The sequence below is a fragment of the Engystomops pustulosus genome, chromosome 1 (genome assembly GCF_040894005.1).
Source record: "Engystomops pustulosus chromosome 1, aEngPut4.maternal, whole genome shotgun sequence".
NCBI lineage: Eukaryota > Metazoa > Chordata > Amphibia > Anura > Leptodactylidae > Engystomops > Engystomops pustulosus.
In genome coordinates, this window is record NC_092411.1 from 174,870,458 (window position 1) to 174,895,412 (window position 24,955).

The 24,955-nt window shown below is 46.0% G+C and overlaps 1 protein-coding gene across 1 annotated transcript in view; it reads left to right on the forward strand.

Annotated features, from left to right (window-relative positions):
• The window catches only part of CIST1 (colon, intestine and stomach enriched 1), an 81,539-nt gene that overhangs the window by 25,466 nt on the left and 31,118 nt on the right, over positions 1 to 24,955 (forward strand). Inside the window, exon 4 of the mRNA XM_072113909.1 lies at positions 16,374 to 16,528. Coding sequence (XP_071970010.1) covers positions 16,374 to 16,528 — 155 coding nt within the window. The remainder of the gene's footprint in view (positions 1 to 16,373; positions 16,529 to 24,955) is intronic.

The following is a 24,955-nucleotide window of genomic DNA, read 5'->3' on the forward strand; positions in this document are numbered from 1 at the left end:
TATGACCTTCCTCTATGTTTTGTCCAGTGGCTACAGGTCCTCTATAAGGAGACAATGAGCCAGCCTATAGTTATTGGTCACCTGGAGACCCTTTTTATGGATCTTGTCGGGTGTGAGATGAGGCTGCCCCCTCAGCCCCTATCCACATGTCTTTAGTTTAGACCCCTTTTTAAGAAAATTGCTTGGTAATAAGGATTTTACATTTGTCATTTGCAGAGTAAAGTTGAGACGTTATAGTTCTGTGCCTATGCAGATGTTTTCATGTCCTCTAGAAATGACAGTGTGGCTCTACAGCAGGAGATAGCAGCTTTCTCCAGGGTGTCTAACTCAACCATAAACATGGAGAAGAGCAAGGCTCTGTGGCTGGGTGATGAAAATGGGGTCTTCTAAAAACAAAACTTATAAGTATGTTACGGATAATGTCTGTTATATTTATCTTTAATATGAAAATGGGAGTCCGAATTCATTGTGTAGAAACATCGGCAATATGTACAATAATATGATTGTAAATGTACAATTGTGTATTGCGACTCTAATAAAGATAGTTTAAAAAAAGAAAAAATGTAAATAGGGTCTTCTCGGTTCCCTTCAGGACAGTAGAGGAGAAGATAAAGATTCTGGGAATTTTGTTTGGAGCTGTAGATGAAAGGAAAGTAAACTGGGATGAGAAGCTTGCCGTGTATAAGCAGAAGGTGAAGAGCTGGGGGCACTGGAAGCTGACGTACCGGGAGAAGGTCAGCCTGGTGAGAACCTTCCTACTCCCCATCTTCTTGTTTGTCAGTGTGGTGTACCCTGTGCCAGAAAATTTACTTCCCAGGCTGACTCATGTCTTCTTCCACTTTTTGTGGGGCAGTAGAGTCAATATTGTCAGGAGGAATGTTGCCTAGCGTCCTCATAAAAAGGATGGTCTCTCCATGCCATGTCCAGAGCTTTTCTATAATCTAAGGTTTCATTTTGTAAGAGCTCAGAGGTGAAGCTTTGGTGCAGTCTAAGAGCCAGATCCAGAAGTTTGGGTCTGTGTGGTCGGTCGGGGGGCCTTATTAAGAGTTTGACAGCCCCTGTAAAGTGTAACGTTTCCTGGTAAGGAGTCCATCATTGGAAAGATCATTAGATGTAACATCTTATATGAGGATGTTAGACAGCTCTGCAGGAAGCAGCTATAAAATGATCTTCTGAGGTCTGTTTGGTGTCCAAATACAAATATGGATGTGACCTGGCTGGTATTTTACGGGAAAATGTTTGTTAGAGCAAACCTCAAATGCAGGAATGGGCCAGATAGATCCGGTCCTAGGGAAGAGTGCAAGCAGGACCTGGAGCCCATGCAGCATCATCTGCTGGAGTATCATTTCAGTGTGTCAATTTGGGAGGTTGTGTGTCCCAGTCCTTACATTTACCACATCTAGTGGGGCAGCCATACACACAGCTGCTGTATAAGCATTTCCAACCAGAAATTGGCAGATAGAGTAAGAGTACTCTGTACAGTGGTGGCCAAAAGTATTGGCACCCCTGCAATTCTGTCAGATAATACTTATTTTTTTTTCCAAAAAATGATTGCAATCAGAAATTCTTTGGTATTATTATCTTTGTTAAATTTGTCTTCAATGGAAAACCACAAAAAGAAGGGGGTTGGCAAAAGTATTGGCACTGTTTGAAAAATCATGTGATGCTTCTCTAATTTGTGTAATTAACAGCACTTGTAACTTACCTGTGGCACCTAACAGGTAGTGGCAATAACTAAATCACACTTGCAGCAAGTTGAAATGGATTAAAGTTGACTCAATCTTTGTCCTGCATCCTTGTGTGTCATGCATGGAGAAAAGAAGACCTGAATGTTCCTGTGTCTACCGTGTGCAGTGTCATCAAGAAGTTTAAAGCCCATGGTACTGTGGCTAACCTCCCTAGATGTGGAAGGAAAAAAAAAATTGACAAGAGATTTCAACGCAAGATTGTGCGGATGGTGGATAAAGAACCTAGACTAACATCCAAACAAGTTCAAGCTGCCCTGCAGTCCGAGTGTACAACAGCGTCAACCCGTACTATCCGTCAGCATCTGAATGAAAATGGACTGTGTGGTTGGATACCAAGGAAGACCCAGCTTCTTGCAAAGAAACATAAAAAAGCCAGGTTGGAGTTTGCCAATACTTACCTGAGAAAGCCTAAAACGTGTTGGGAAAATGTTCTCCGGTTAGATGAGACAAAAGTAGAGTGTTTTGGGAAACGGCATCAACATAGAGTTTACAGGGGAAAAAAAGTCAAACATGGCTGAGGTTCCCTGATGTTTTGGGGTTACTTTGCTACCTCTGGCACTGGACTGCTTGACTGTGTGCATGGCAGTATGAAGTCGGAAGACTACCAACAAATTTTGCAGCATAATGTAGGCCCCAGTGTGGGAAAGCTTGGTCTCCCTCAGAGGTCATGGGTCTTCCACCAGGACAATGACCCAAAACACACTTCAAAAAGCACTAAAAAATGGATTGAGAGAAAGCACTGGAGACTTCTAAAGTGGGCAATAAGTCCAGACCTGAATCCCATAGAACACCTGTGGAGAGATCTCACAATGGCAGTTTGGAGAATGCACCCTTCAAATCTCAGGGACCTGGAACAGTTTGCCAAAGAAGAATGGGCTAAAATTCCAGCAGAGCATTGTAAGAAACTCATTGGGGGTCATTTACTAAGGGCCCGATTCACGTTTTCCTGACGTGTTACCCGAATATTTCCGATTTGTGCTGATTTTCCCTGTATTGCCCCGGGTTTTTGGCGCACGCGATCAGATTGTGGCGTATCGGCGCCGGCATGCACGCAACAGAAATCGGGGAGCGTGGCCGAATGAAAACCGGACGGAGAAACCGCCGCATTTAAAAAAAAAAGTGTCGCAGGACACGCACTTGCCTTCACCAAGTATAGGATCGTGCACTCCAGCGGGCCTCGGCAGACTTCAGCGCAGCAGCGACACCTGGTGGACGTCGGAGGAACTGCGTTAGTGAATCGCCGGAAGACCCGAATCCACTGCAGAGAACGCGCCAATGGATCGTGAATGGGCCGGGTAAGTAAATCTGCCCCATTGATGGTTACCAGAAGAGGTTGTTCGTAGTTATTTTGTCTAAAGGTTGTGCTACCAAGTATTAGGCTGAGGGTGCCAATATTTTTGTCTGGCCCATTTTTGGAGTTTTGTGTAAAATGATCAATGATTTGACTTTTTTCCATTCACTTTTGTGTTTTTTCATTGCAAGCAAGATAAATGAAGATATTAATACCAAAGAATTAGTGATTACAATCATTTTCTGGAAGAAAACAAGTATTATCTGACAGAATTGCAGGTGTGCCAATACTTTTGGCCACCACTGTATGTGATAAATGTGGTGACCATCTACCATCTGTGGTTTGCCCGCTTCTGTCTGGTCATCAGTAAGGAAGTCCTGACCCTGAAAACAGTAACACGTAACATCATAGATAGTCTGAGGAGCATCTAAAGGAAGGACGTGACATCCAACCCCAGTAATATGTACTGGAGGAACATCCATATGTCAGCAATTGTGTGATGTCTGTTATATTATTCATTTGAAATTATTTTTTACTTGCATTCTTTATTTTATGATTTTATTGGGAATTCATTGTAATATTTTGATGCAAGTTTTTAAATAAAAGGTCATTGTAGTAGTTACATTCCTGTACATAGGGGGCAGTATTATAGTGATTCTATTCTTGTAAATAAAGGGCAGTATTATAATAGTTATGTACAAGAATATACTATAATACTGCCCCCTGTGTACAAGAATATAAAATGCAGTACAGGCGGTCCCCTACTTAAGAACACCCGACTTACAGACGATCCCTAGTTACATACGGACCTCTGGATTTTAGTAATTTACTATACTTTAGTCCCAGGCTAAAATAAACAGCTATAACAGTTATCAAAGGTGTTTGTAATTAAGATTTATTCTTAATCCTGGTTCTTATGACAATCCAACATTTTTAAAACCCAAGAGTCCTAGAGACCAAAAAAAAAATTGCCAGGGGTTACAATTATTGAGTATACAGGTCTGACTTACATACAAATTCAATACTGCTTGTATTCTAATATATTTTACTTAGGGGCAGTATTATAGTAGCTACATTCTTGTTTATAGTAGATGGTATTGTAGTAGTTTTTTTTGTATATAAGGCTATATTAAGTTTTTTTTTTTTTAAAATAAGCTTTGTTACAAGTGTGGCTGTATAAGTCTATTTTTCTGCGCTGTACATGTTTATTTAGACCACCTATCAAAAGTTTGTGTGGAATTTAGTAAATCCACCCACATCACATGGTCACGCCTACTTGTTTTGATCCCACCCACAGAATGTGGCCACTTTTACAGTTGTTTCCAGAGCCACTTTAAGTTTCAAGGCCGGCACTGGTCATGTGTATTATGCATCTCATGGATCTCATCATCTCTGATCTGTCTCATCTCTCTTTTCAAGTGTAAGCTACTAGTGAATGTTCAGAAGCTAAATGAAAGTGTATATAAGCACACAGCATCTCACAGCACTAGAGGAATCATGAAGTGTCTGATGCGGCAGTGAGTGCATGAAGAGGGCTCACAGGTGGAGCCCTATTCATACATATTGGGTGTTTTACTGCATAAAAAAATAATAAAAACCTAAAAGTTCAAATCACTCCCCTTTACTTAGAACTGATATAAAAATAAACAAATTAAATCAAACATGTTAAGTATCACTGTGTCTCAAAATGTCCAATCTATCTAAATATAAAACAGTTATTTCTCTCGATGAACCCCATAACAGAAAATAACACCCAAATGTCAGAGTCACCACTTTTTTCCCTCTTTGCAACAAGTAAAAATTTTAAGAAAAAGTGACCAAAAGGTCACATACAGTCCCCATAAGGGTAGCAATGAAAACGTCATCACATCCAACAAAAAGTGTCACTTTGTACAAAATATTACAATTATAAATATTCTATACATAATAATACTTAGATATTATGTATAGAAATACTTAATGGGTTAAACAGATTCACTAATGGAGTGTTTTCAGCAAAAATTTTCATTTACAGATGGTCTACTAACTCATAGACAACCCCTAGTTACAGATAGACCTCTCTGACCACTGTGACCTCTGTTAAAGCTCTCTGGATGCTTTACTATAGTCCCAGGCTGCAATGATCAGCTGTAAGGTGTCTGTAATGAGGTTTATTGATAATACTTGATCCCATCACAGCACAACATTTTGAAAAATCCAATTGTCACTGGGACAAAAAATTATTTTGTCATGAGATACATTTATAAAATATATAGTCTAGACCAGTGGTGGCGAACCTATGGCACCTACGGCACGCGTGCCACCGACGGCACGTAGAGCTCTCTCTGTCGGCACGCGCATCGCCCATCCCCTGCACAGGTTCAGTTTATAATCAGAGCTCCGGCCAGGCAGGAGCTGCTACAGCACAGCCGGAGCTGCATAGAAGCTAACTGTAATTAATTGTACTGGTGCATACCTCCCAACATTTGTGAAAGGGAAAGAGGGGAAAAAATGGGCGATCCCCCTAAGCCACGCCCCCAATCACTCCCTGGCCATGCCCGAAATTTTAGCCATATTATAATAATAAAAATCATCTCAATTAAAAAAAAAATTATCCTCATTGGGATTTGAACCTAGAACCTGCAGTGTCCATGAACAATAATGACACAACACCCCAACCAACTGAGCTATGACTTCTGTGTTTATCAAGGATTGGAATTTTGGTAACTAAGAACTGTGACTGCTACTGTTACACTGTGACACAGATTTAATGCCTTGGTATATAGGGAGGGATCTTCTCAGAGATTATTGTAATTATTGCGACGATTATTATTATTATTAGAGATGAGCGAACATACTCGTATTTCGGCCGCTCGAGAAAATGGCAGCTCCCGCCGTTTTGCTTTTTGGCGGCCAGAAACAGAGCCAATCACAAGCCAGGAGACTCTGCACTCCACCCAGCATGACGTAGTACCCTTACACGTCGATAGCAGTGGTTGGCTGGCCAGATCAGGTGACCCTGGGATAGACTAGCCGCTGCCCGCGCTGCTCGGATCATTCTCTGTCTGGATGCCGCTAGGGAGAGAGCTGCTGCTGGTCAGGGAAAGCGTTAGGGTGTTCTATTAGCTTACTGTTAGGCAGGAGTGATTCTACAACAACCCAACAGCCCTTCTTAGGGCTACAATAACGTTATACTTTTTTTTTTTATTTGCTTGTGGCTGGGCTTGCTGGCACTAGTAGTGCAGCTAGTACCATATTGTGAGGAATTAGCAGGGGGACTTGCTACCGTTGTGTTTAGCTCTTAGTGACACACATATCCACCTCAAACACCAGGGGTTTGATTTCAATTAGGCACAGTCTGCCAGTTTCTTTTTATTTTACGTTTATTTTTTTAATAACTCAGTGTCATCTCATCTTGCATAGTAGTGTGCTTTAATACTTGGCTAGAAAATAGCCATAGGAGAATCCAAACGGCTTACTTACGCCTACAGTAGCGTTATATATATTTGATTTCTGGTTGATCTGCTGGTGGCTGTAGTTGCTGCAGTGCATCTACTAGCAAATTGTGAGCAATTTGGAGTGAGACTTGCGACCACTGTGTTTTGCGCTTAGTGACGCACATATCCATCGCAAAGACCGAAGTGGGAAAATTTATTAGGGCCCGGGGTTGGATTTCAATTAGGCACAGTCTGCCATTTCCTTTTTTATTTTACGTTTATTTTTTTCATAACTCAGCGTCATCTCATCTGGCATAGTAGTGTGCTTTAATACTTGGCTAGAAAATAGCCATAGCAATAGGATAGCATCGTTTGGTTTTAAAAACTAAAAAACACACAAAAAAAAAAAAACACAAAAAAAAGTTAAAAAAAAATTAAAGTTATAACTCTCATTTTCAAAATGTTTAACCCGAGGGCTAGGGGTAGAGGACGAGGGCGGGGACGTGGGCGTCCAACTACTGCAGGGGTCAGAGGCCGTGGTCCTGGGCGGGGTGAGACACCACCTGCTTATGAGGGAGCAGGGGAACGCCGCAGAGCTACACTCCCTAGGTTCATGTCTGAAGTTACTGGGACTCGTGGTAGAGCACTGTTGTTGCCAGAACAGTGCGAACAGGTGATGTCGTGGATTGCCGACAATGCTTCGAGCAATTTGTCCACCAGTCAGTCTTCCACGCAGTCCACCCATGTCACCGAAATCGGCACTCCTCCAGCTCCTGCACCTCAGCCTCCTCCCCCCCAGTCTGCCCCCTCCTAGCAAAATTTGCCATTTGAACCGGCATACTCTGAGGAACTGTTTTCTGGACCCTTCCCACAGTCACAAACCACTTGTCCGGTTGCTGATGAGCAATTTTCCGATGCCCAGGTTTTCCACCAGTCGCAGTCTATGGGTGATGATGAACTTGTTGACGTACTGGAAGAAGTGTGTAAAGAGGTGTCCGACGATGAGGAGACACGGTTGTCAGACAGTGGAGAAGTTGTTGTCAGGGCAGGAAGTCCGAGGGGGGAGCAGACTGAGGGATCGGAGGATGATGAGGTGACAGATCCAAGCTGGGTTGAGAGGCCGGGTGAACACAGTGCTTCTGAGACTGAGGAGAGTCCTCGACCAGAACAGGTTGGAAGAGGCAGTGGTGGGGCCAGACGGAGAGGTGCATCAGCGCCAAATGTGTCAACTAGTGAAGCTCCCGTGGCGAGGGCTCCTGCGGCGAGGGCTAGATTTTCAGAAGTCTGGAGGTTCTTTAAGGAAACACCGGATGACCGACGGACTGTGGTGTGCCACATTTGCCAAACCAGGATCAGCAGGGGTTCCACCACTTATAGCTTAACTACCACCAGTATGCGCAGGCATATGAATGCTAAACACCCCACTCAGTGGCAACAAGCGCGTTCACCTCCGGCCGTGCACACCACTGCTCCTTCCCCTGTGTCAGCTGATAGTCAGCCCCCTGCCCAGGACCCTGCCACAAAAACCCCATCGTCGCCTCCACGATCCTCCACAGCATCCACCAGCGTTCAGCTCTCCATACCCCAGACGCTGGAGCGGAAACGCAAATATAGTGCAACCCACCCGCACGCCCAAGCCCTTAATGTGCACATCTCCAGATTGCTAAGCCTGGAGATGCTGCCCTATAGGCTAGTAGAGACCGAGGCCTTTCGCAGCCTCATGGCGGCGGCCGCCCCTCGGTATTCGGTCCCCAGCCGCCACTACTTTTCCCGATGTGCCGTCCCAGCCCTGCACCAGCACGTGTCAGACAACATAATCCGTGCCCTGACCAACGCCGTTTCTGACAAGGTCCACCTGACCACGGACACGTGGACGAGTGCTGCCGGGCAGGGCCACTATGTATCGCTGAAGGCACATTGGGTTAACTTGGTGGAGGCTGGGACCGAGTCTGACCCTGCGGCTGGTCATATACTGCCGACGCCGAGGATTGCGGGGCCTACCTCGGTCCAGGTGTTTCAGGCCTACTATGCCTCCTCCTCCTCCCACCCCTCCTCCACCTCCTCCACCGAAAGACCATCCGTGGGCATGGCGCCATCAGTCGGTAGCTCTAGGCACAGCAGCAGTGCCGTCGCTAAGCGACAGCAGGCGGTGCTCAAACTGCTGAGCCTAGGCGATAAAAGGCACACCGCCCAAGAACTATTACAGGGCATCACGGCGCAGACTGATCTGTGGCTGGCACCGCTGAACCTGAAGCCAGGCATGGTTGTGTGTGACAACGGCCGTAACCTGGTGGCGGCTCTGCAACTCGGCAGACTGACACATGTGCCATGCCTGGCCCATGTGTTAAATCTGATAGTTCAGCGTTTCCTCAAGACATACCCCAATCTGTCTGATTTGCTCACAAGGTGCGCCGCATCTGTGCGCATTTCAGGAAGTCCAGCACAGATGCTGCCACTCTCAGGGCAGCGCAGCGCCGCCTCCAACTGCCCGCTCACCGACTGTTGTGCGACGTGCCCACGAGGTGGAATTCAACACTGACCATGTTATCCAGAGTTTACCAGCAGCGCCGAGCGATTGTAGACTGCCAGATGTCAACTTCCACCAGAACTGGTAGTCAGGTCAGTCAGTTCCTCAAGTCTACAATGAGGAGTGGACGTGGATGTCTGATATCTGTCAGGTGCTAAGTAACTTTGAGGAGTCAACACAGATGGTCAGTGGCGATGCCGCCATCATCAGCCTCACCATCCCGCTGCTTGGCCTGTTGAAAAACTCTCTGGTCAGCATGAAGTCGGAAGCTTTGCGCTCCTCACAAGAGACGGGGGAAGAAGATTCCCTTGTTGATAGCCAAAGCACCCTTAGGTCTGTTTCTCAGCGCATATCGGAGGAGGTGGAGGTGGAGGAGGATGAGGAGGAAGAGGAGGAGAATGTTGGCGAGACACAAGAGGGGACCATTGTTGAGTCCTTCACTGTTGAGCGTGTATGGGCAGAAGAAGAGGAGTTGGAGGAGGAGGAAATGGACAGTCAGGCCAGTGAGGGGAGTGAATTCTTACGCGTTGGTACTCTGGCGCATATGGCAGATTTCATGCTAGGCTGCCTATCCCGTGACCCTCGCGTTCAAAGAATTTATTCCAGCACCGATTACTGGGTGTTCACTCTCCTGGACCCACGGTACAAGCAAAATCTTTCCACTCTCATCCCTGGAGAGGAAAGGAGTGTGAGAATGCATGAATACCAGCAGGCCCTGGTGCACAAGCTGAAACAGTATTTCCCTTCTGACAGCGCTAGCGGCAGAGTGCGTAGTTCTGCGGGACAAGTAGCGAGGGAGAGTAGGCGAGCAGGCAGCTTGTCCAGCACTGGCAAGGGTACGCTTTACAAGGCTTTTGCCAGCTTTATGTCACCCCAGCAGGACACTGTCACCTGTCCCCAGTCTCGGCAGAGTAGGGCTGATCTTTACAGAAAGATGGTGAGGGAGTACGTAGCTGACCATACCATCGTCCTAAATGATCACACAGCTCCCTACAACTACTGGGTTTCAAAGCTGGACATGTGGCACGAACTGGCGCTGTACGCCTTGGAGGTTCTTGCCTGCCCTGCCGCTAGCGTCTTGTCCGAGCAGGTTTTTAGTGCAGCTGGTGGCATCATCACCGATAAGCGTACACGCCTGTCGACTGACAGCGCTGACAGGCTGACGCTTATCAAGATGAATAAAGCCTGGATTTCTCCTAATTTCCAATCTCCACCAGGTGAAGGAAGCTCAACCTGAATAATTTATCCACTCCTCCTCCTCCTCATTTTCCTCCTTCTCCTCCTCTTTGTACAGTAAAGCAGAGGAAACTGGCTATTTTTTGACAGGGCCCACTGGCTCTAGCTATAGTACTTTATGCATTTAATTTTTCAGGAGGGCCACCGACCCGGTCCTCTGTTTTAAACAATTTTTGGGAGTGCCACATACAGGCACTCAATCTATTCAATTTTTCTGGAGGGCCACCTACCTGCTCCTCTGGTTTGAAAACTTTTTTGGACTGCCACATACAGGCACTCAATCTATTCCATTTTTCTGGAGGGCCACCTACCTGCTCCTCTGGTTTGAAAACTTTTTTGGACTGCCACATACAGGCACTCAATCTATTAAATTTTTCTGGAGGGCCACCTACCTGCTCCTCTGGTTTGAAAACTTTTTTGGACTGCCACATACAGGCACTATCCAAATTGAATTGTCTCCATAGCAGCCTCCACACGTTGTCTCCATTGCTACCTCCAAAAGTCGTCCATATAGCTGCCTCCATACATCGTCCCTTTATCAAACGAGGTGTGTCAGGCCGAAATTTGGGTTGTTTTCATGGATTCCGCATCAAAGTTGTTAACTTTGTCGCCACCCTGCTGTGTTATCCACAAAATACACTGGCAAACTTTTACCATTTACGGATATTATTTCAGCGCTTCTTGCGCATCTGTTTACATTCCCCTCACCCGCCATATCCTAAACTTATAAGAACGCTACTACACTTGATCTTATACAAAAGGTTCTTAGAAGTGCTGTTTGGGGAGTAGCCTAGAGACAGCGCCTTGGATTAGCGAAAGCTCGCCTGGCAGCGGAGCTTCAGCTCCATGCCAAAAACCAACTAACATAGTTTTAACTGCAGCACCTTTAATCTACTACTAGTTCACTGCCTCCATACATGGCCGCCTTATCAAACGTGCTGTGTCAGGCAGAATTTTGGGTTGTTTTCATGGCTTCCACAACAAACTTGTTAACTTTGTCGCCACCCTGCTGTGTAATCCTCAAAATATACTGGCAAACTTTTACCATTTGCGGATATTATTTCAGCGCTTCTTGCGCATCTGTTTACATTCCCCTCACCCGCCATATTCCAAACTTATAAGAACGCTACTACACTTGGTGGAGGCTGGGACCGAGTCTGACCCTGGGGCTGGTCATATACTGCCGACGCAGAGGATTGCGGGGCCTACCTCGGTCCAGGTGTTTCAGGCCTACTATGCCTCCTCCTCCTCCCACCCCTCCTCCACCTCCTCCTCCTCCGAATTACCATCCGTGGGCATGGCGCCATCAGTCGGTAGCTCTAGGCACAGCAGCAGTGCCGTCGCTAAGCGACAGCAGGCGGTGCTCAAACTGCTGAGCCTAGGTGATAAAAGGCACACCGCCCAAGAGCTATTACAGGGCATTCCACATCAAACTTGTTAACTTTGTCGCCACCGTGCTGTGTAAGCCACAAAATATACTGGAAAACTTTTTTCATTTACGGATATTATTTCAGCGCTTCTTGCGCAGATGTTTACATTTCCCTCACCCGCCATATCCCAAACTTATAAGAACGCTACTACACTTGATCTTATACAAAAGGTTCTTAGAAGTGCTGTTTGGGGAGTAGCCTAGAGACAGGGGCTTGGATTGGCGAAAGCTCGCCTGGCAGCGGAGCGCCAGCTCCATGCCAAGATCCAACTAACATAGTTTTAACTGCAGCACCTTTAATCTACTACTAGTTCACTGTCTCCATACATGGTCCCCTTATCAAACGAGCTGTGTCAGGCAGAATTTTGGATTGTTTTCATGGCTTCCATGTTAACTTTGTCGCCACCCTGCTGTGTAATCCACAAAATATACTGGCAAACTTTTATCATGTACCGATATTATTTGAGCGCTTCTTGCTCACCTCCTTTGGTTCCTCTCTGCCACCCATTGGTTTGAAGCCTGAGTCCATTTAGGGTATGTTGCCATGACACTCTCTAGCCTGCCGCTGCTGCCGCTGCCTCTGCATGCCGTCGCCTATAGTGTCAGGGTCAATTATTTGATGTTTTAGATGCTATCTAGCCTCATTCGGTCACTCTGTCATGGCCATGCTGTTGCCCATAATTTTGGCATAATGGTGCGATTAAGCAGCCTCAGAGGCATCCATGCATGCTGCCCCTGCTGTTTCCTGTCCATTTCCGTGGTGTTTCCATCTTTTTCTGAGGTTCCCAGGTGTTTGGCCAAGCTTCCCTGTGCAGAGCCTTGGTCCCCTTGAAAAATGCTCGAGTCTCCCATTGACTTCAATGGGGCTCGTTACTCGAAACGAGCACTCGAGCATCGGGAAAAGTTCGTCTCGAATAACGAGTACCCGAGCATTTTAGTGCTCGCTCATCTCTAATTATTATTATTATTATGGAGATGATTATTATTATTTTTACTATTATTAATAATAGTCTCCATAATAATAAAAATACATTTTTTTATAATAATAATAGTCTCAATATTTACAATAATAATCTCTGAGAAGATCCCTCTCTATCAGTGCATTAAGTCTGTGTCACAGTGTAACAGTGGCAGATAACACTTCTTAGTTACCAAAAATCCATTGATAAGTATCACTGGGTTTATAGCTGAGTTAGGTAAGACTCCTGTTTTTAGTGCAGAGGGTCCCAGGTTCGGATCTCAGCCTGGGCAAAACTTTATTTAATTAAACTAAATACAGAGCTTGTGTCTGGGGAAGCCCTGGAGACCATATATGGACAGATGCTGATAACGTGGTCCCTGCTCTCCGCTAACCCGACACTTCTCTCAAAAGGATTCCCTGCCCGATGTCTGTACAAGCCATTCTGTACTATGAATTCTGGCTTTCAAAGTATTTACTATGGGGACATGCGGGACCTGGGGGGAAAATCCGTGACAATCTGACAGCTGCCCGTGACGCGGGGCAGAGGTAAAAAAAAAGGGACTTTCCCGGCAAAATCGGGACGGTTGGGAGCTATGCTGGTGCCCTGTGGCATCAATGAACTCAAAACAAGTGGCAGCACATAAAGTTATACACTTTCTCTGCTGCTACTACACACAGCAGCTTATGACAACAAGTAGAGAGAGGGGAGAGGACTTACGGCAGCTCTTCATGATTTCCTCCAGAACCTTCCTTCCTTGCTCAGCATGCCTGCCCATCAAAACATTAATACAGGTATCGTATCGGTGCTGCTCCTGTGACACTGAATATCTGCTCCCAGAGCAGCACTGACAGTGATTTCATCCAGCAGCAGTGGGGTAAGTGCACGCTCTGCCTCAGTGCTGTGCCCTGCCCCCTCATCCTACTAGCAGCAGCCTCCCAGGCTGGAGCGTTACAGCTATACACACAGAAGTTCCCTGGCATCCACCCTCCGCAAAGACTACAGAGAGTGGTAGGGGCATTATAAAGGTGAGGACTGACACTCCATATGTAGTTACTATTCCTCTTTTCCTGTGTGTATCTACAACTCCCAACATGCCCTTAGGGACCTATGGATCTGCTGGGAATTGTAGTTTCCTTTACTGCAGACCACCATGTGAGTGCAGCATTTATGCCCACAACAACACTGGCTGCTGGAAGCTTATTCATACTGGTTTTAGAATTTCATTTAAAATAATTAAAAAACCTACAGTCACTCCACCACTTTCCTGGGCAATCCTGCAGAGATCACCCATTAGCCAGTGGCCCTTTTATACTTGGCAGTGATTGTGGCTAAAAGTAAACAATGACAGTAAGCATGGTTCTGATACTTGGCCTCGCCAATATTTCCAAGAGCCGTTGTGTGTATTGGCAAAGCTGGGAGTGTATTACTCCAGATGATGAAGATCATTCACTGTATGGCAGTAATATTTACCCCTGTATATATGGCCATAACATGTATCCTTGTATACACTCACCGGCCACTTTATTAGGTACACCTGTCCAACTGCTCGTTAACACTTAATTTCTAATCAGCCAATCACATGGCGGCAACTCAGTGCATTTAGGCATGTAGACATGGTCAAGACAATCTACTGCAGTTCAAACCGAGCATCAGTATGGGGAAGAAAGGTGATTTGAGTGCCTTTGAACGTGGCATGGTTGTTGGTGCCAGAAGGGCTGGTCTGAGTATTTCAGAAACTGCTGATCTACTGGGATTTTCACGCACAACCATCTCTAGGGTTTACAGAGAATGGTCCAAAAAAGAAAAAACATTCAGTGAGCGGCAGTTCTGTGGGCGGAAATGCCTTGTTGATGCCAGAGGTCAGAGGAGAATGGGCAGACTGGTTCGAGCTGATAGAAAGGCAACAGTGACTCAAATCGCCACCCGTTACAACCAAGGTAGGCAGAAGAGCATCTCTGAACGCACAGTACATCGAACTTTGAGGCAGATGGGCTACAGCGGCAGAAGACCACACCGGGTGCCACTCCTTTCAGCTAAGAACAGAAAACTGAGGCTACAATTTGCACAAGCTCATCGAAATTGGAAAGTAAAAGATTGGAAAAACGTTGCCTGGTCTGATGAGTCTCGATTTCTGCTGCGACATTCGGATGGTAGGGTCAGAATTTGGCGTCAACAACATGAAAGCATGGATCCATCCTGCCTTGTATCAACGGTTCAGGCTGGTGGTGGTGGTGTCATGGTGTGGGGAATATTTTCTTGGCACTCTTTGGGCCCCTTTGTACCAATTGAGCATCGTTGCAACGCCACAGCCTACCTGAGTATTGTTGCTGACCATGTCCATCCCTTTATGACCACAATGTACCCAACATCTGATGGCTACTTTCAGCAGGATAATGCGCCATGTCATAAAGCTGGAATCATCTCAGACTGGTTTCTTGAACATGACAATGAGTTCACTGTACTCAAATGGCCTCCAAAGTCACCAGATCTCAATCCAATAGAGCATCTTTGGGATGTGGTGGAACGGGAGATTCGCATCATGGATGTGCAGCCGACAAATCTGCGGCAACTGTGTGATGCCATCATGTCAATATGGACCAAAATCTCTGAGGAATGCTTCCAGCACCTTGTTGAATCTATTCCACGAAGAATTGAGGCAGTTCTGAAGGCAAAAGGGGGTCCAACCCGTTACTAGCATGGTGTACCTAATAAAGTGGCCGGTGAGTGTATATGGCGGTAATATTTATCCCTGTGTGTATAGTGGTAATATGTTTCCCTGTATATATGACAGTAATATTTATCCCTGTGTGTATAGCTGTAATTTTAATCCCTACATGTATGGCGGTAATATTTATCCCTGAATGAATGGCTGTAATATTCATCAGTGGTATTATTTATCACTGTATTCCGGTATTATTTATTCTTATATAATGGTAAAATGAATCACTGTTTGCTCTAGGTTAGTGATATTATTTGTCTTTGTATAGTAGTCTTTATTATCAGTATTGTGGTATTTATGTTATTGTAATGGTGGTGGTCATCATGTACAAGTATTATTTGGCCCTTGTATAGTGATATTGATGGCAATATTGGGCTAAATTCCCGTGTTGGCACTTTGTGATAGATGTGTTGACTTTGGTTTGCAATTTGGGCACTCAGTCTCTAAAAGGTTCACCACCACTGGTCTAGACTTACATACAAATTCAACTTAAAAGGCTATTCCCATTACAACAAGTAACTGATATTGTTTGCATAATGAAATGTTCCAATACACTTTCTGAATAAATTCCTCATTGTTTTCTAAATCTCTGCTTACTGTCATCCTGTAGAAGGCTTCATTGTTTATTAACAGTGGACAGAAATCTGACCATGGTCACACAGGTGCGCGGCTCGTTATATCACACAGCTCTGATTACTCTCTATGATACTAACCAACCGTGCACCTGTGTGACCATCGTCAGATTTCTGTCCACTGGAAGTAAACCTAGAAGCTTTCTATAAAATGACAGCGAGGTGAGATCTAGAAAACAGTGATGAATTGATACAGAAAGTGTATTGGAAAATTGTATTATTTATTTCATCATACAAACAATAACATTAATTTGCCGGAGTGGGAATACCCCTTTAAGAACAAACCTAAAGAACCTATCTGGTATGTAACCTGAATCTTTTTTTTTCCTGAAAGACATACCATATTCCAGTGGCATAAATGTGTAATTATCAAGGTTTATGTGTGTATTTATTGTATTTTTTTTTTCTTCTAGGCACTCAGGCTTACAAAGGCTTGTCTGAAAATCCAGGGCTGGTTGCTGTTCTGTGTATATTCATATCTATTCTCTGCATTGCTTTTGTGGTGACTGTTGTTCGGTTCTGCAATAAGCCTGATCCACAATTTGAGAAGCTGGATGAGGTCCCAATGGTAAAAACACATTCTGTTATTTAAAAAAATGGATTAAGATAATGCATTTGCAACTGCAATTTTAATAATAATAAAGCTTTATTTATATAGTGCCAGAATATTCTGCAGTGCTGGAAACATAAAGTACAAATAAAAATAAAAGAGATTACCGAGTAATAACATATTCAGATGAAACTATTGGAGTGAGGGCCCTGCTCATCAGAGCTTACAATCTATGAGGATGGGGTGTCGCAGAAGGTGACTTGTATGATGGTCCAGCCATTCTTTAGTTAATAAAATAATTAAATAAAGAATTAATTCTAAAACACAAACAGATCCAAAATTAGATTGTAGAGCTATCCAAATATACACAATAACACCAAGAAACAGTAGACATAAACCTCAATAAATCTTGAGGTTTATGTCTAGGGGGATTCTGGGAAAATATGCAAAGTTTTCTAGGATGGGATAAGGAAAACCATGCCTCTTATAGCTACCTTGAGAAGCAGCTCCATTGACCCCAAGTATGACCTACAAGAGGCCTTATGTGGATTTAAAACCAAACTGGTATACAGTATCTATTCCAGAAGAAACAGAGACCCAACTATAAACAGCAATGCTTCGACCTGATTGGGTCTCCTCAGTACAGCGTAGGGAACTGGTTTGGCTGAGTGAGTGGCTTGTAACTAGAGTCGGGAAGAAAGAGTTCTCCATACAGAGACTGGCAATTAAGGCATGGTTTTCCTTATTTCATCCTAGAAAACTGCATATTTTCCCAGAACCCCCCTAGTGGAGCATCAATGTCTTTATCTGGAAAGTATGTTTTATTATATTGCATTATTTTAGCTGCATTGATAAAGAATTTGGCTTTTATAGTAATCATGTTTCTCGGGTTATATAAATAATGCTGAATGAACCAGTCGCTATCCATATGCACTGAAACCAGGGTACAGCAGAGAAATCTGTTTAATTGTATCAAGTGATGAAGGGTTACATAGACAGGAGGTTAAGAGAAAAAAAAATGAAAGTTACTGCCACTAGCAAATACAATAGGCCTAGCTGAAAATATTGGTTTTGATGGGTTTTTGAAAATTTGGTAGTTAGGTATTTGCCTGACAGATTGAGGTAGTGCATTTCAGAGAATAAGTGCAGCTTGGGAGAAGTCCTGGAGACATGAGTGGAAGGTTCCAATAAAGGAAAAATGTAATCATAAATCACTGGAGAATTGAAGAGCAGAGGCTGGGCAATAGACTGAGATGAGGACAGAAAGGTAGGGAGGTGGAGAACTGTGCAGAAATTTATGGATGAAGGTAATTAATTTGAATTGAATAAGGAAGGTGATGGACAGCCAGTGCACTGCTGAATTGGAGTTATGATGATTCTCCCCAGAGAAATGGAGGTTTCAGGGTTAGGTTGATTAGCAGACGGTGCAAAGATAAGAAGTTCAGTCTTAGAAAGATTAAGTTTCAGGTAGAAAGTGGTCATGATGTTAGAAATGGCAGAGAGACAATCTCTACTGTTTTGCAGTAAAGTGGATGTGATGTTATGTGCAGAAGTGATGTTATGCGCATTAGTGATGCTAATGGTTTTCCAATAGAAATATAGTGGTATACAGGGAAATGGGAAGAGGACCTAGGACTGAGCCCTGTGGAACCCTAAAAGTAGGAGGGAGAGGCAGGGGTGTTGCTAGGGTGGTAAAAGATCCGGGGCACGGGCCCCAATGCATGTGTATCACACTTTCAGTAATGCCCACTCCTGTACATACCCTCCCTAACATTTGGTTCTGCCAATAATAACATTATTGAGGGTATATACAGCTACAGAAACACAGGAGAAATCCCTACGTGTTACATACAGTGACTGCTGGTGACATGTCCACTTCACTATTAGGCATCATGTCCTTCATTGTCCCAATATCTTGGTTCTCCGAAGGCGCGTTAACATGTTGCAATTAAAAATGCATCGCAATCAGTTTTGAGGTGGTTTTAGGTGCTGTTTTGTTATTTTAAGTGAACAACATTTGTGGAACAGGTTTGCCCTTCAAATTCACCCATTCAGATCAGGTCTTTCACCTGTTAAATTGACAAAACTGCACCTAAAACCACCTCAAAACTGATTGTAACTGTATCATGTGAACACACCCTGACAGTGTTATCCTACTGCTGCCCTAACACTCTCCCAAAATACTGCAAGGCTGCGCTCACACGTTTGCATTTCAACAAATACAAGACACTAGGTGGTCGTTATCCATCACATAACCATCACTGGAAACTCATGTGTGAGCAAACTGAGGCCCCATCCTACTGCCATGTGTGAACATGCCCCAAGAAATGTTCCCACAGTCCCCCAGTAATGTCCCCCACAAATCCCCCCAGTAATGTCTCCCCCACACAGCCCCCCCTGCAATGTCCCCATTTATGTCCCCACAGACAGCCCCCCTGTAAGGTCCCCCAGTAATGTCCCCACACAGCCCCCCCTGTAATGATCCCCAATAATGTCCCCACACACAGCCCTCACCTGTAATATCCCTCAGTAATGTCCCCACACACAGCACCAGTAATGTCCCTCAGTAATGTCCCCACACACAGCCCCCTGTAATGTCCCTCAGTAATGTCCCCACACACAGCACTCCTGTAATGTCCCCACACACAGCACTCCTGTAATGTCCCCACACACAGCACTCCTGTAATGTCCCCACACACAGCACTCCTGTAATGTCCCTCAGTAATGTCCCCACACACAGCACTCCTGTAATGTCCCCACACACAGCACTCCTGTAATGTCCCCACACACAGCACTCCTGTAATGTCCCCACACACAGCACTCCTGTAATGTCCCTCAGTAATGTCCCCACACACAGCCCTCACCTGTAATGTCCCCCAGTAATGTCCCCACAGACAGACCCCCTTTAATGTCCCTCAGTAATGTCCCCACACACAGCCCCAGTAATGTCCCCCAGTAATGTCCCCACACACAGCCCCAGTAATGTCCCCCAGTAATGTCCCCACACACAGCCCCCCTGTAATGTCCCCCAGTAATGTCCCCACACACAGCACTCCTGTAAAGTCCCCACACGCAGCACTCCTGTAATGTCCCTCAGTAATGTCCCCACACACAGCCCTCCTGTAATGTCTCCAGATAATGTCCCCACACACAGCCCTCCTGTAATGTCCTCCTGTAATGTCCCCACAGACAGCCCCCTGTAATGTGTCCCCCACACAGCCCCCCCCTGCAATGTCCCCATTTATGTCCCCACAGACAGCCCCCCTGTAAGGTCCCCCAGTAATGTCCCCACACAGCCCCCCCTGTAATGATCCCCAATAATGTCCCCACACACAGCCCTCACCTGTAATATCCCTCAGTAATGTCCCCACACACAGCACCAGTAATGTCCCTCAGTAATGTCCCCACACACAGCCCCCTGTAATGTCCCTCAGTAATGTCCCCACACACAGCACTCCTGTAATGTCCCCACACACAGCACTCCTGTAATGTCCCTCAGTAATGTCCCCACACACAGCCCTCACCTGTAATGTCCCCCAGTAATGTCCCCACAGACAGACCCCCTTTAATGTCCCTCAGTAATGTCCCCACACACAGCCCCAGTAATGTCCCCCAGTAATGTCCCCACATACAGCACCCCTGTAATGTCCCTCAGTAATGTCCCCACACACAGCACCCCTGTAATGTCCCCCAGTAATGTCCCCACACACAGCCCTCCTTTAATGTCCCCACATACAGCCCCCAGTAATGTCCCCACACACAGCCCCCCTGTAATGTCCCCCAGTAATGTCCCCACACACAGCCCCCCTGTAATGTCCCCACACACAGCCCCCCTGTAATGTTTCTCAGTAATGTTCCCCCACACACAGCCCCCCTGTAATGTCCCTCAGTAATGTCCCCACACACAGCACCAGTAATGTCCCTCAGTAATGTCCCCACACACAGCCCCCCTGTAATGTCCCCACACACAGCCCCCTGTAATGTCCCTCAGTAATGTCCCCATACACAGCACCAGTAATGTCCCTCAGTAATGTCCCCACACACAGCATTCCTGTAATGTCCCCACACACAGCACTCCTGTAGTGTCCCTCAGTAATGTCCCCACACACAGCCCTCCTGTATTGTCTCCAGGTAATGTCCCCACACACAGCCCTCCTGTAATGTCCTCCTGTAATGTCCCCACAGACAGCCCCAGTAATGTCCCCACACACAGCCCCCCTGTAATGTCCCCCACACAGCCCCCCCTGCAATGTCCCCATTTATGTCCCCACAGACAGCCCCCCTGTAATGTCCCCACAGACAGCCCCCCTGTAATGTCCCCACACACAGTTCCCATGTAATGTCCCCATACACAGCACCCCTGTAATGTCCCCCAGTAATGTCCCCACACAGCCCCCCTTGTAATGTCCCCCAGAAATGTCCCCACACACAGCCCTCACCTGTAATGTCCCTCAGTAATGTCCCCACACACAGCACCAGTAATGTCCTTCAGTAATGTCCCCCCACACAGCACTCCTGTAATGTCCCCACACACAGCACTCCTGTAATGTCCCTCAGTAATGTCCCCACACACAGCCCTCACCTGTAATGTCCCCCAGTAATGTCCCCACAGACAGCCCCCCTGTAATGTCCCTCAGTAATGTCCCCATACACAGCCCCAGTAATATCCCCCAGTAATATCCCCACACACAGCCCCCTTGTAATGTCCCCAGTAATGTCCCCACACACAGCACCCCTGTAATGTCCCCCAGTAATGTCCCCACACACAGCACTCCTGTAATGTCCCCACACACAGCACTCCTGTAATGTCTCCAGGTAATATCCCCACATACAGCACCCCTGTAATGTCCCTCAGTAATGTCCCCACACACAGCACCCCTGTAATGTCCCTCAGTAATGTCCCCACACACAGCACCCCTGTAATGTCCCCACACAGCCCTCCTGTAATGTCCCTCAGTAATGTCCCCACACACAGCCCCCCTGTAATGTCCACATTAATGTCCCCACAGACAGCCCCCCTGTAATGTCCTCCAGTAATGTCCCCACACACAGCCCTCACCTGTAATGTCCCTCAGTAATGTCCCCACACACAGCCCCCCTGTAATGTCCCTCAGTAATGTCCCCACACACAGCCCTCCTGTAATGTCCCCCAGTAATGTCCCCAAACACATCCCCCAGTAATGTCCCCACACACAGCCCTCCTGTAATGTCCCCCAGTAATATCCCCACACACAGCCCCCCTGTAATGTCCCCACAGACAGCCCCCCTGTAATGTCCACACACACAGCACCCCTGTAATGTCCCTCAGTAAGGTCCCCACACACAGCCCCCCTGTAATGTCCCTCAGTAAGGTCCCCACACACAGCCCCCCTGTAATGTCCCCCAGTAATGTCCCCACACACAGCCCTCATGTAATGCTCCCACACACAGCCCTCCTGTAATGTCTCTCAGTAATGTCCCCACAGACAGCCCCCCTGTAATGTCCACACACACAGCACCCCTGTAATGTCCCTCAGTAAGGTCCCCACACACAGCCCCCCTGTAATGTCCCCCAGTAATGTCCCCACACACAGCCCTCATGTAATGCTCCCACACACAGCCCTCCTGTAATGTCTCTCAGTAATGTCCCCACACACAGTCCCCCTGTAATGTCCCCACACACAGTCCCCCTGTAATGTCCCCACACACAGTCCCCCTGTAATGTCCCCACACACAGTCCCCCTGTAATGTCCCCACACACAGTCCCCCTGTAATGTCCCCACACACAGTCCCCCTGTAATGTCCCCACACACAGTCCCCCTGTAATGTCCCCACACACAGTCCCCCTGTAATGTCCCCACACACAGTCCCCCTGTAATGTCCCCACACACAGTCCCCCTGTAATGTCCCCACACACAGCACCCCTGTAATGTCCCCCAGTAATGTCCCCACACACAGATCTCCCTGTAATGTCCCCCAGTAATGTCCCCACACACAGATCTCCCTGTAATGTCCCCCAGTAATGTCCCCACACACAGATCTCCCTGTAATGTGCCCATACAGATCTTCCTATGTTCTCCCTCTCACCTCACTCGTGCAGCTCAGTGCACTGCTTCCCCCTGCAGGTCATGTGATCGTGACATCATCACAGGTCCTGTAGAGGAAGCAGTGTACACTATGCACTGTGAAGCTTCTCATCATGATCTATGTCCGGAGGACACGAATCGTGATGAGAGAGGGGAGGATGCCCGGGCAGTGGGATAAATGTCCTGCTGACCCAGGGAGATCCGGGGCACGAGCCCCAGATCATTTGACCAAGTGACGCCCCTGGGGAGAGGAGATGGGAGACATCTAGAGAAGGAGATAGAGAGAGAGAGAGCGCGAGAGAGAGAAAACCAGGGGACACAGGGTCCTTTAGTCCAATGGAGTGAGGCATCCCGAGGAGGTGTGTTAGTGGTCCACAGTGTCAAATGCTGCCAAGAAATCCAGAAGAATGAGGATAGAATAGCCACCTTTGAATTTAGCAGTGAAGAGATCATTTGAGACTTTAGAAATAGCAGTTTCAGTGGAGTGCAGAGTGCGGAAACCAGAGTGTAGGGGTAAAGGAATGAGATAACAAGTTAGTTGAGAATAAAGCGAACGTTCCAAGAGTTTGTAGATGGAGGGGATATTAGAGACCAGTTGGTAGATAACAGCGCTGGATGGATCCAGGGAGGGTGTTTTTTTTAGTGTGTGTTTTATATTTGTGTATAATAAGACACAAACACCACATACACTCACACAGCACATACACACAACTTATACATGCACACACACCATATACACACTTACAGCAAGTGCGCACACATTCTCACAGTGCACACACACCATATACACTCTCAGTGCGTACACAAACAGCATATACTGTACACTCACATAGCACATACACTCACCATATACATACACTCACAGCGTATGCACACACAAGCGCACACATTCTCACAGAGCACACACATACATACATATACACTCACAGTGTACACAAACAGCATATACACTCACACAGCACATACACTCACCATATACATACACACTCACCATATAGATATACTCACACACCTTATACATACACTAACAGCATACACACACTCACAGCGCTTACAAGTGCACACATTCTCACAGCGCACACACCATATACACACAGCATATACATACACTCACAGCGCACACACACCATATACGTACACTCACAGCGCACACACACCATATACACTCAAAGCACACGTGCACACACCATACAGAAACAGAATATACACAGCACATTGGACGGGCGGTGTGTGGTATTGGGCAGGCGGAGAGGAGCGTGGCATCAGGCGGAGTGATTGCAGCGTGGCAGTGGGCGAACAGAGCAGAGCATGGCATCGGACGAGCGGAGCGTGGTATGCGTGGTAGGCGATCAGTCTCAGACAGGCTGGCAGTGGCATCTGGCGGACGGGCCGACAGGACAGGTGTTTGAAGAACATTATACTTCTCAGAATACTCTATGCAAGCAATGAATGCAATCAATTAATGCAAGTATCAAGGAATGCAAGCATCCACAATTTTAGATTTATTCTAGATATGCATATATTAGTATGTAATATATAAAATGTAAAAGTTCCTGAAGTCTTCCACACAATCTATTTTTGTATCCTAGTCAGAGGTGAACCTATTCTCTGCCTTAGGTGTACTACAGAAAGTGGGTTGTCCATAAAGTGTCTTCCACAAAACAACAAGGATTTTGTTTTAACCGCGCTCCTTAAAAGTGTTTAGAATCACAGGTCGCCCTTCTCTCTGTGTTGCCGGGCACCATCTCCTCCATCAAAAAAGGCCGCCTTCACCACTTTCTCACGGCAGCAAGGACAGTGATCCCTCAACACTGGAAGAGCCCTCACCCACCCACTGCTGTAGGGTAGGAAGGGAACTTGTCACAATTCGGCGGACACAGATAGGTCACATACACAAGATGAATCCAAAAAGGGGGTATTTTTATTTTGTATCTCTGGAACACAACGCGTTTCGGAGTCTACTATGACTCCTTCATCAAGTGGATAGATACTGGGGGAACATAAAGAAAAAGGTTTTGGGAAGGAGAAAAGTACATATATATAGATGTATACCTATATTGGTCATTGTACTATAAAAAGTCATATGAAAGCAGAAAGTAGAGTGTTTTAAAAGAAATCCATGCAAGCGTAAATGAATAAAAACGGTAATTGGGTAATAGTAATTCGATGAATGCATAAAACTAATTAAAAACACGTAAATTCATATATTGATACATAATTGAATACATGATTGAGTGAATTAATGTATCGATTGTACATGAATAAAATAATGAATAAATAGGTAAATAAATGATTCAATACATAATTCAATACATAGTTCAATACATAGTTCAATACATGGTACATGAAGCAGTTTGTCTATTGTAAATAGTGAAACCTA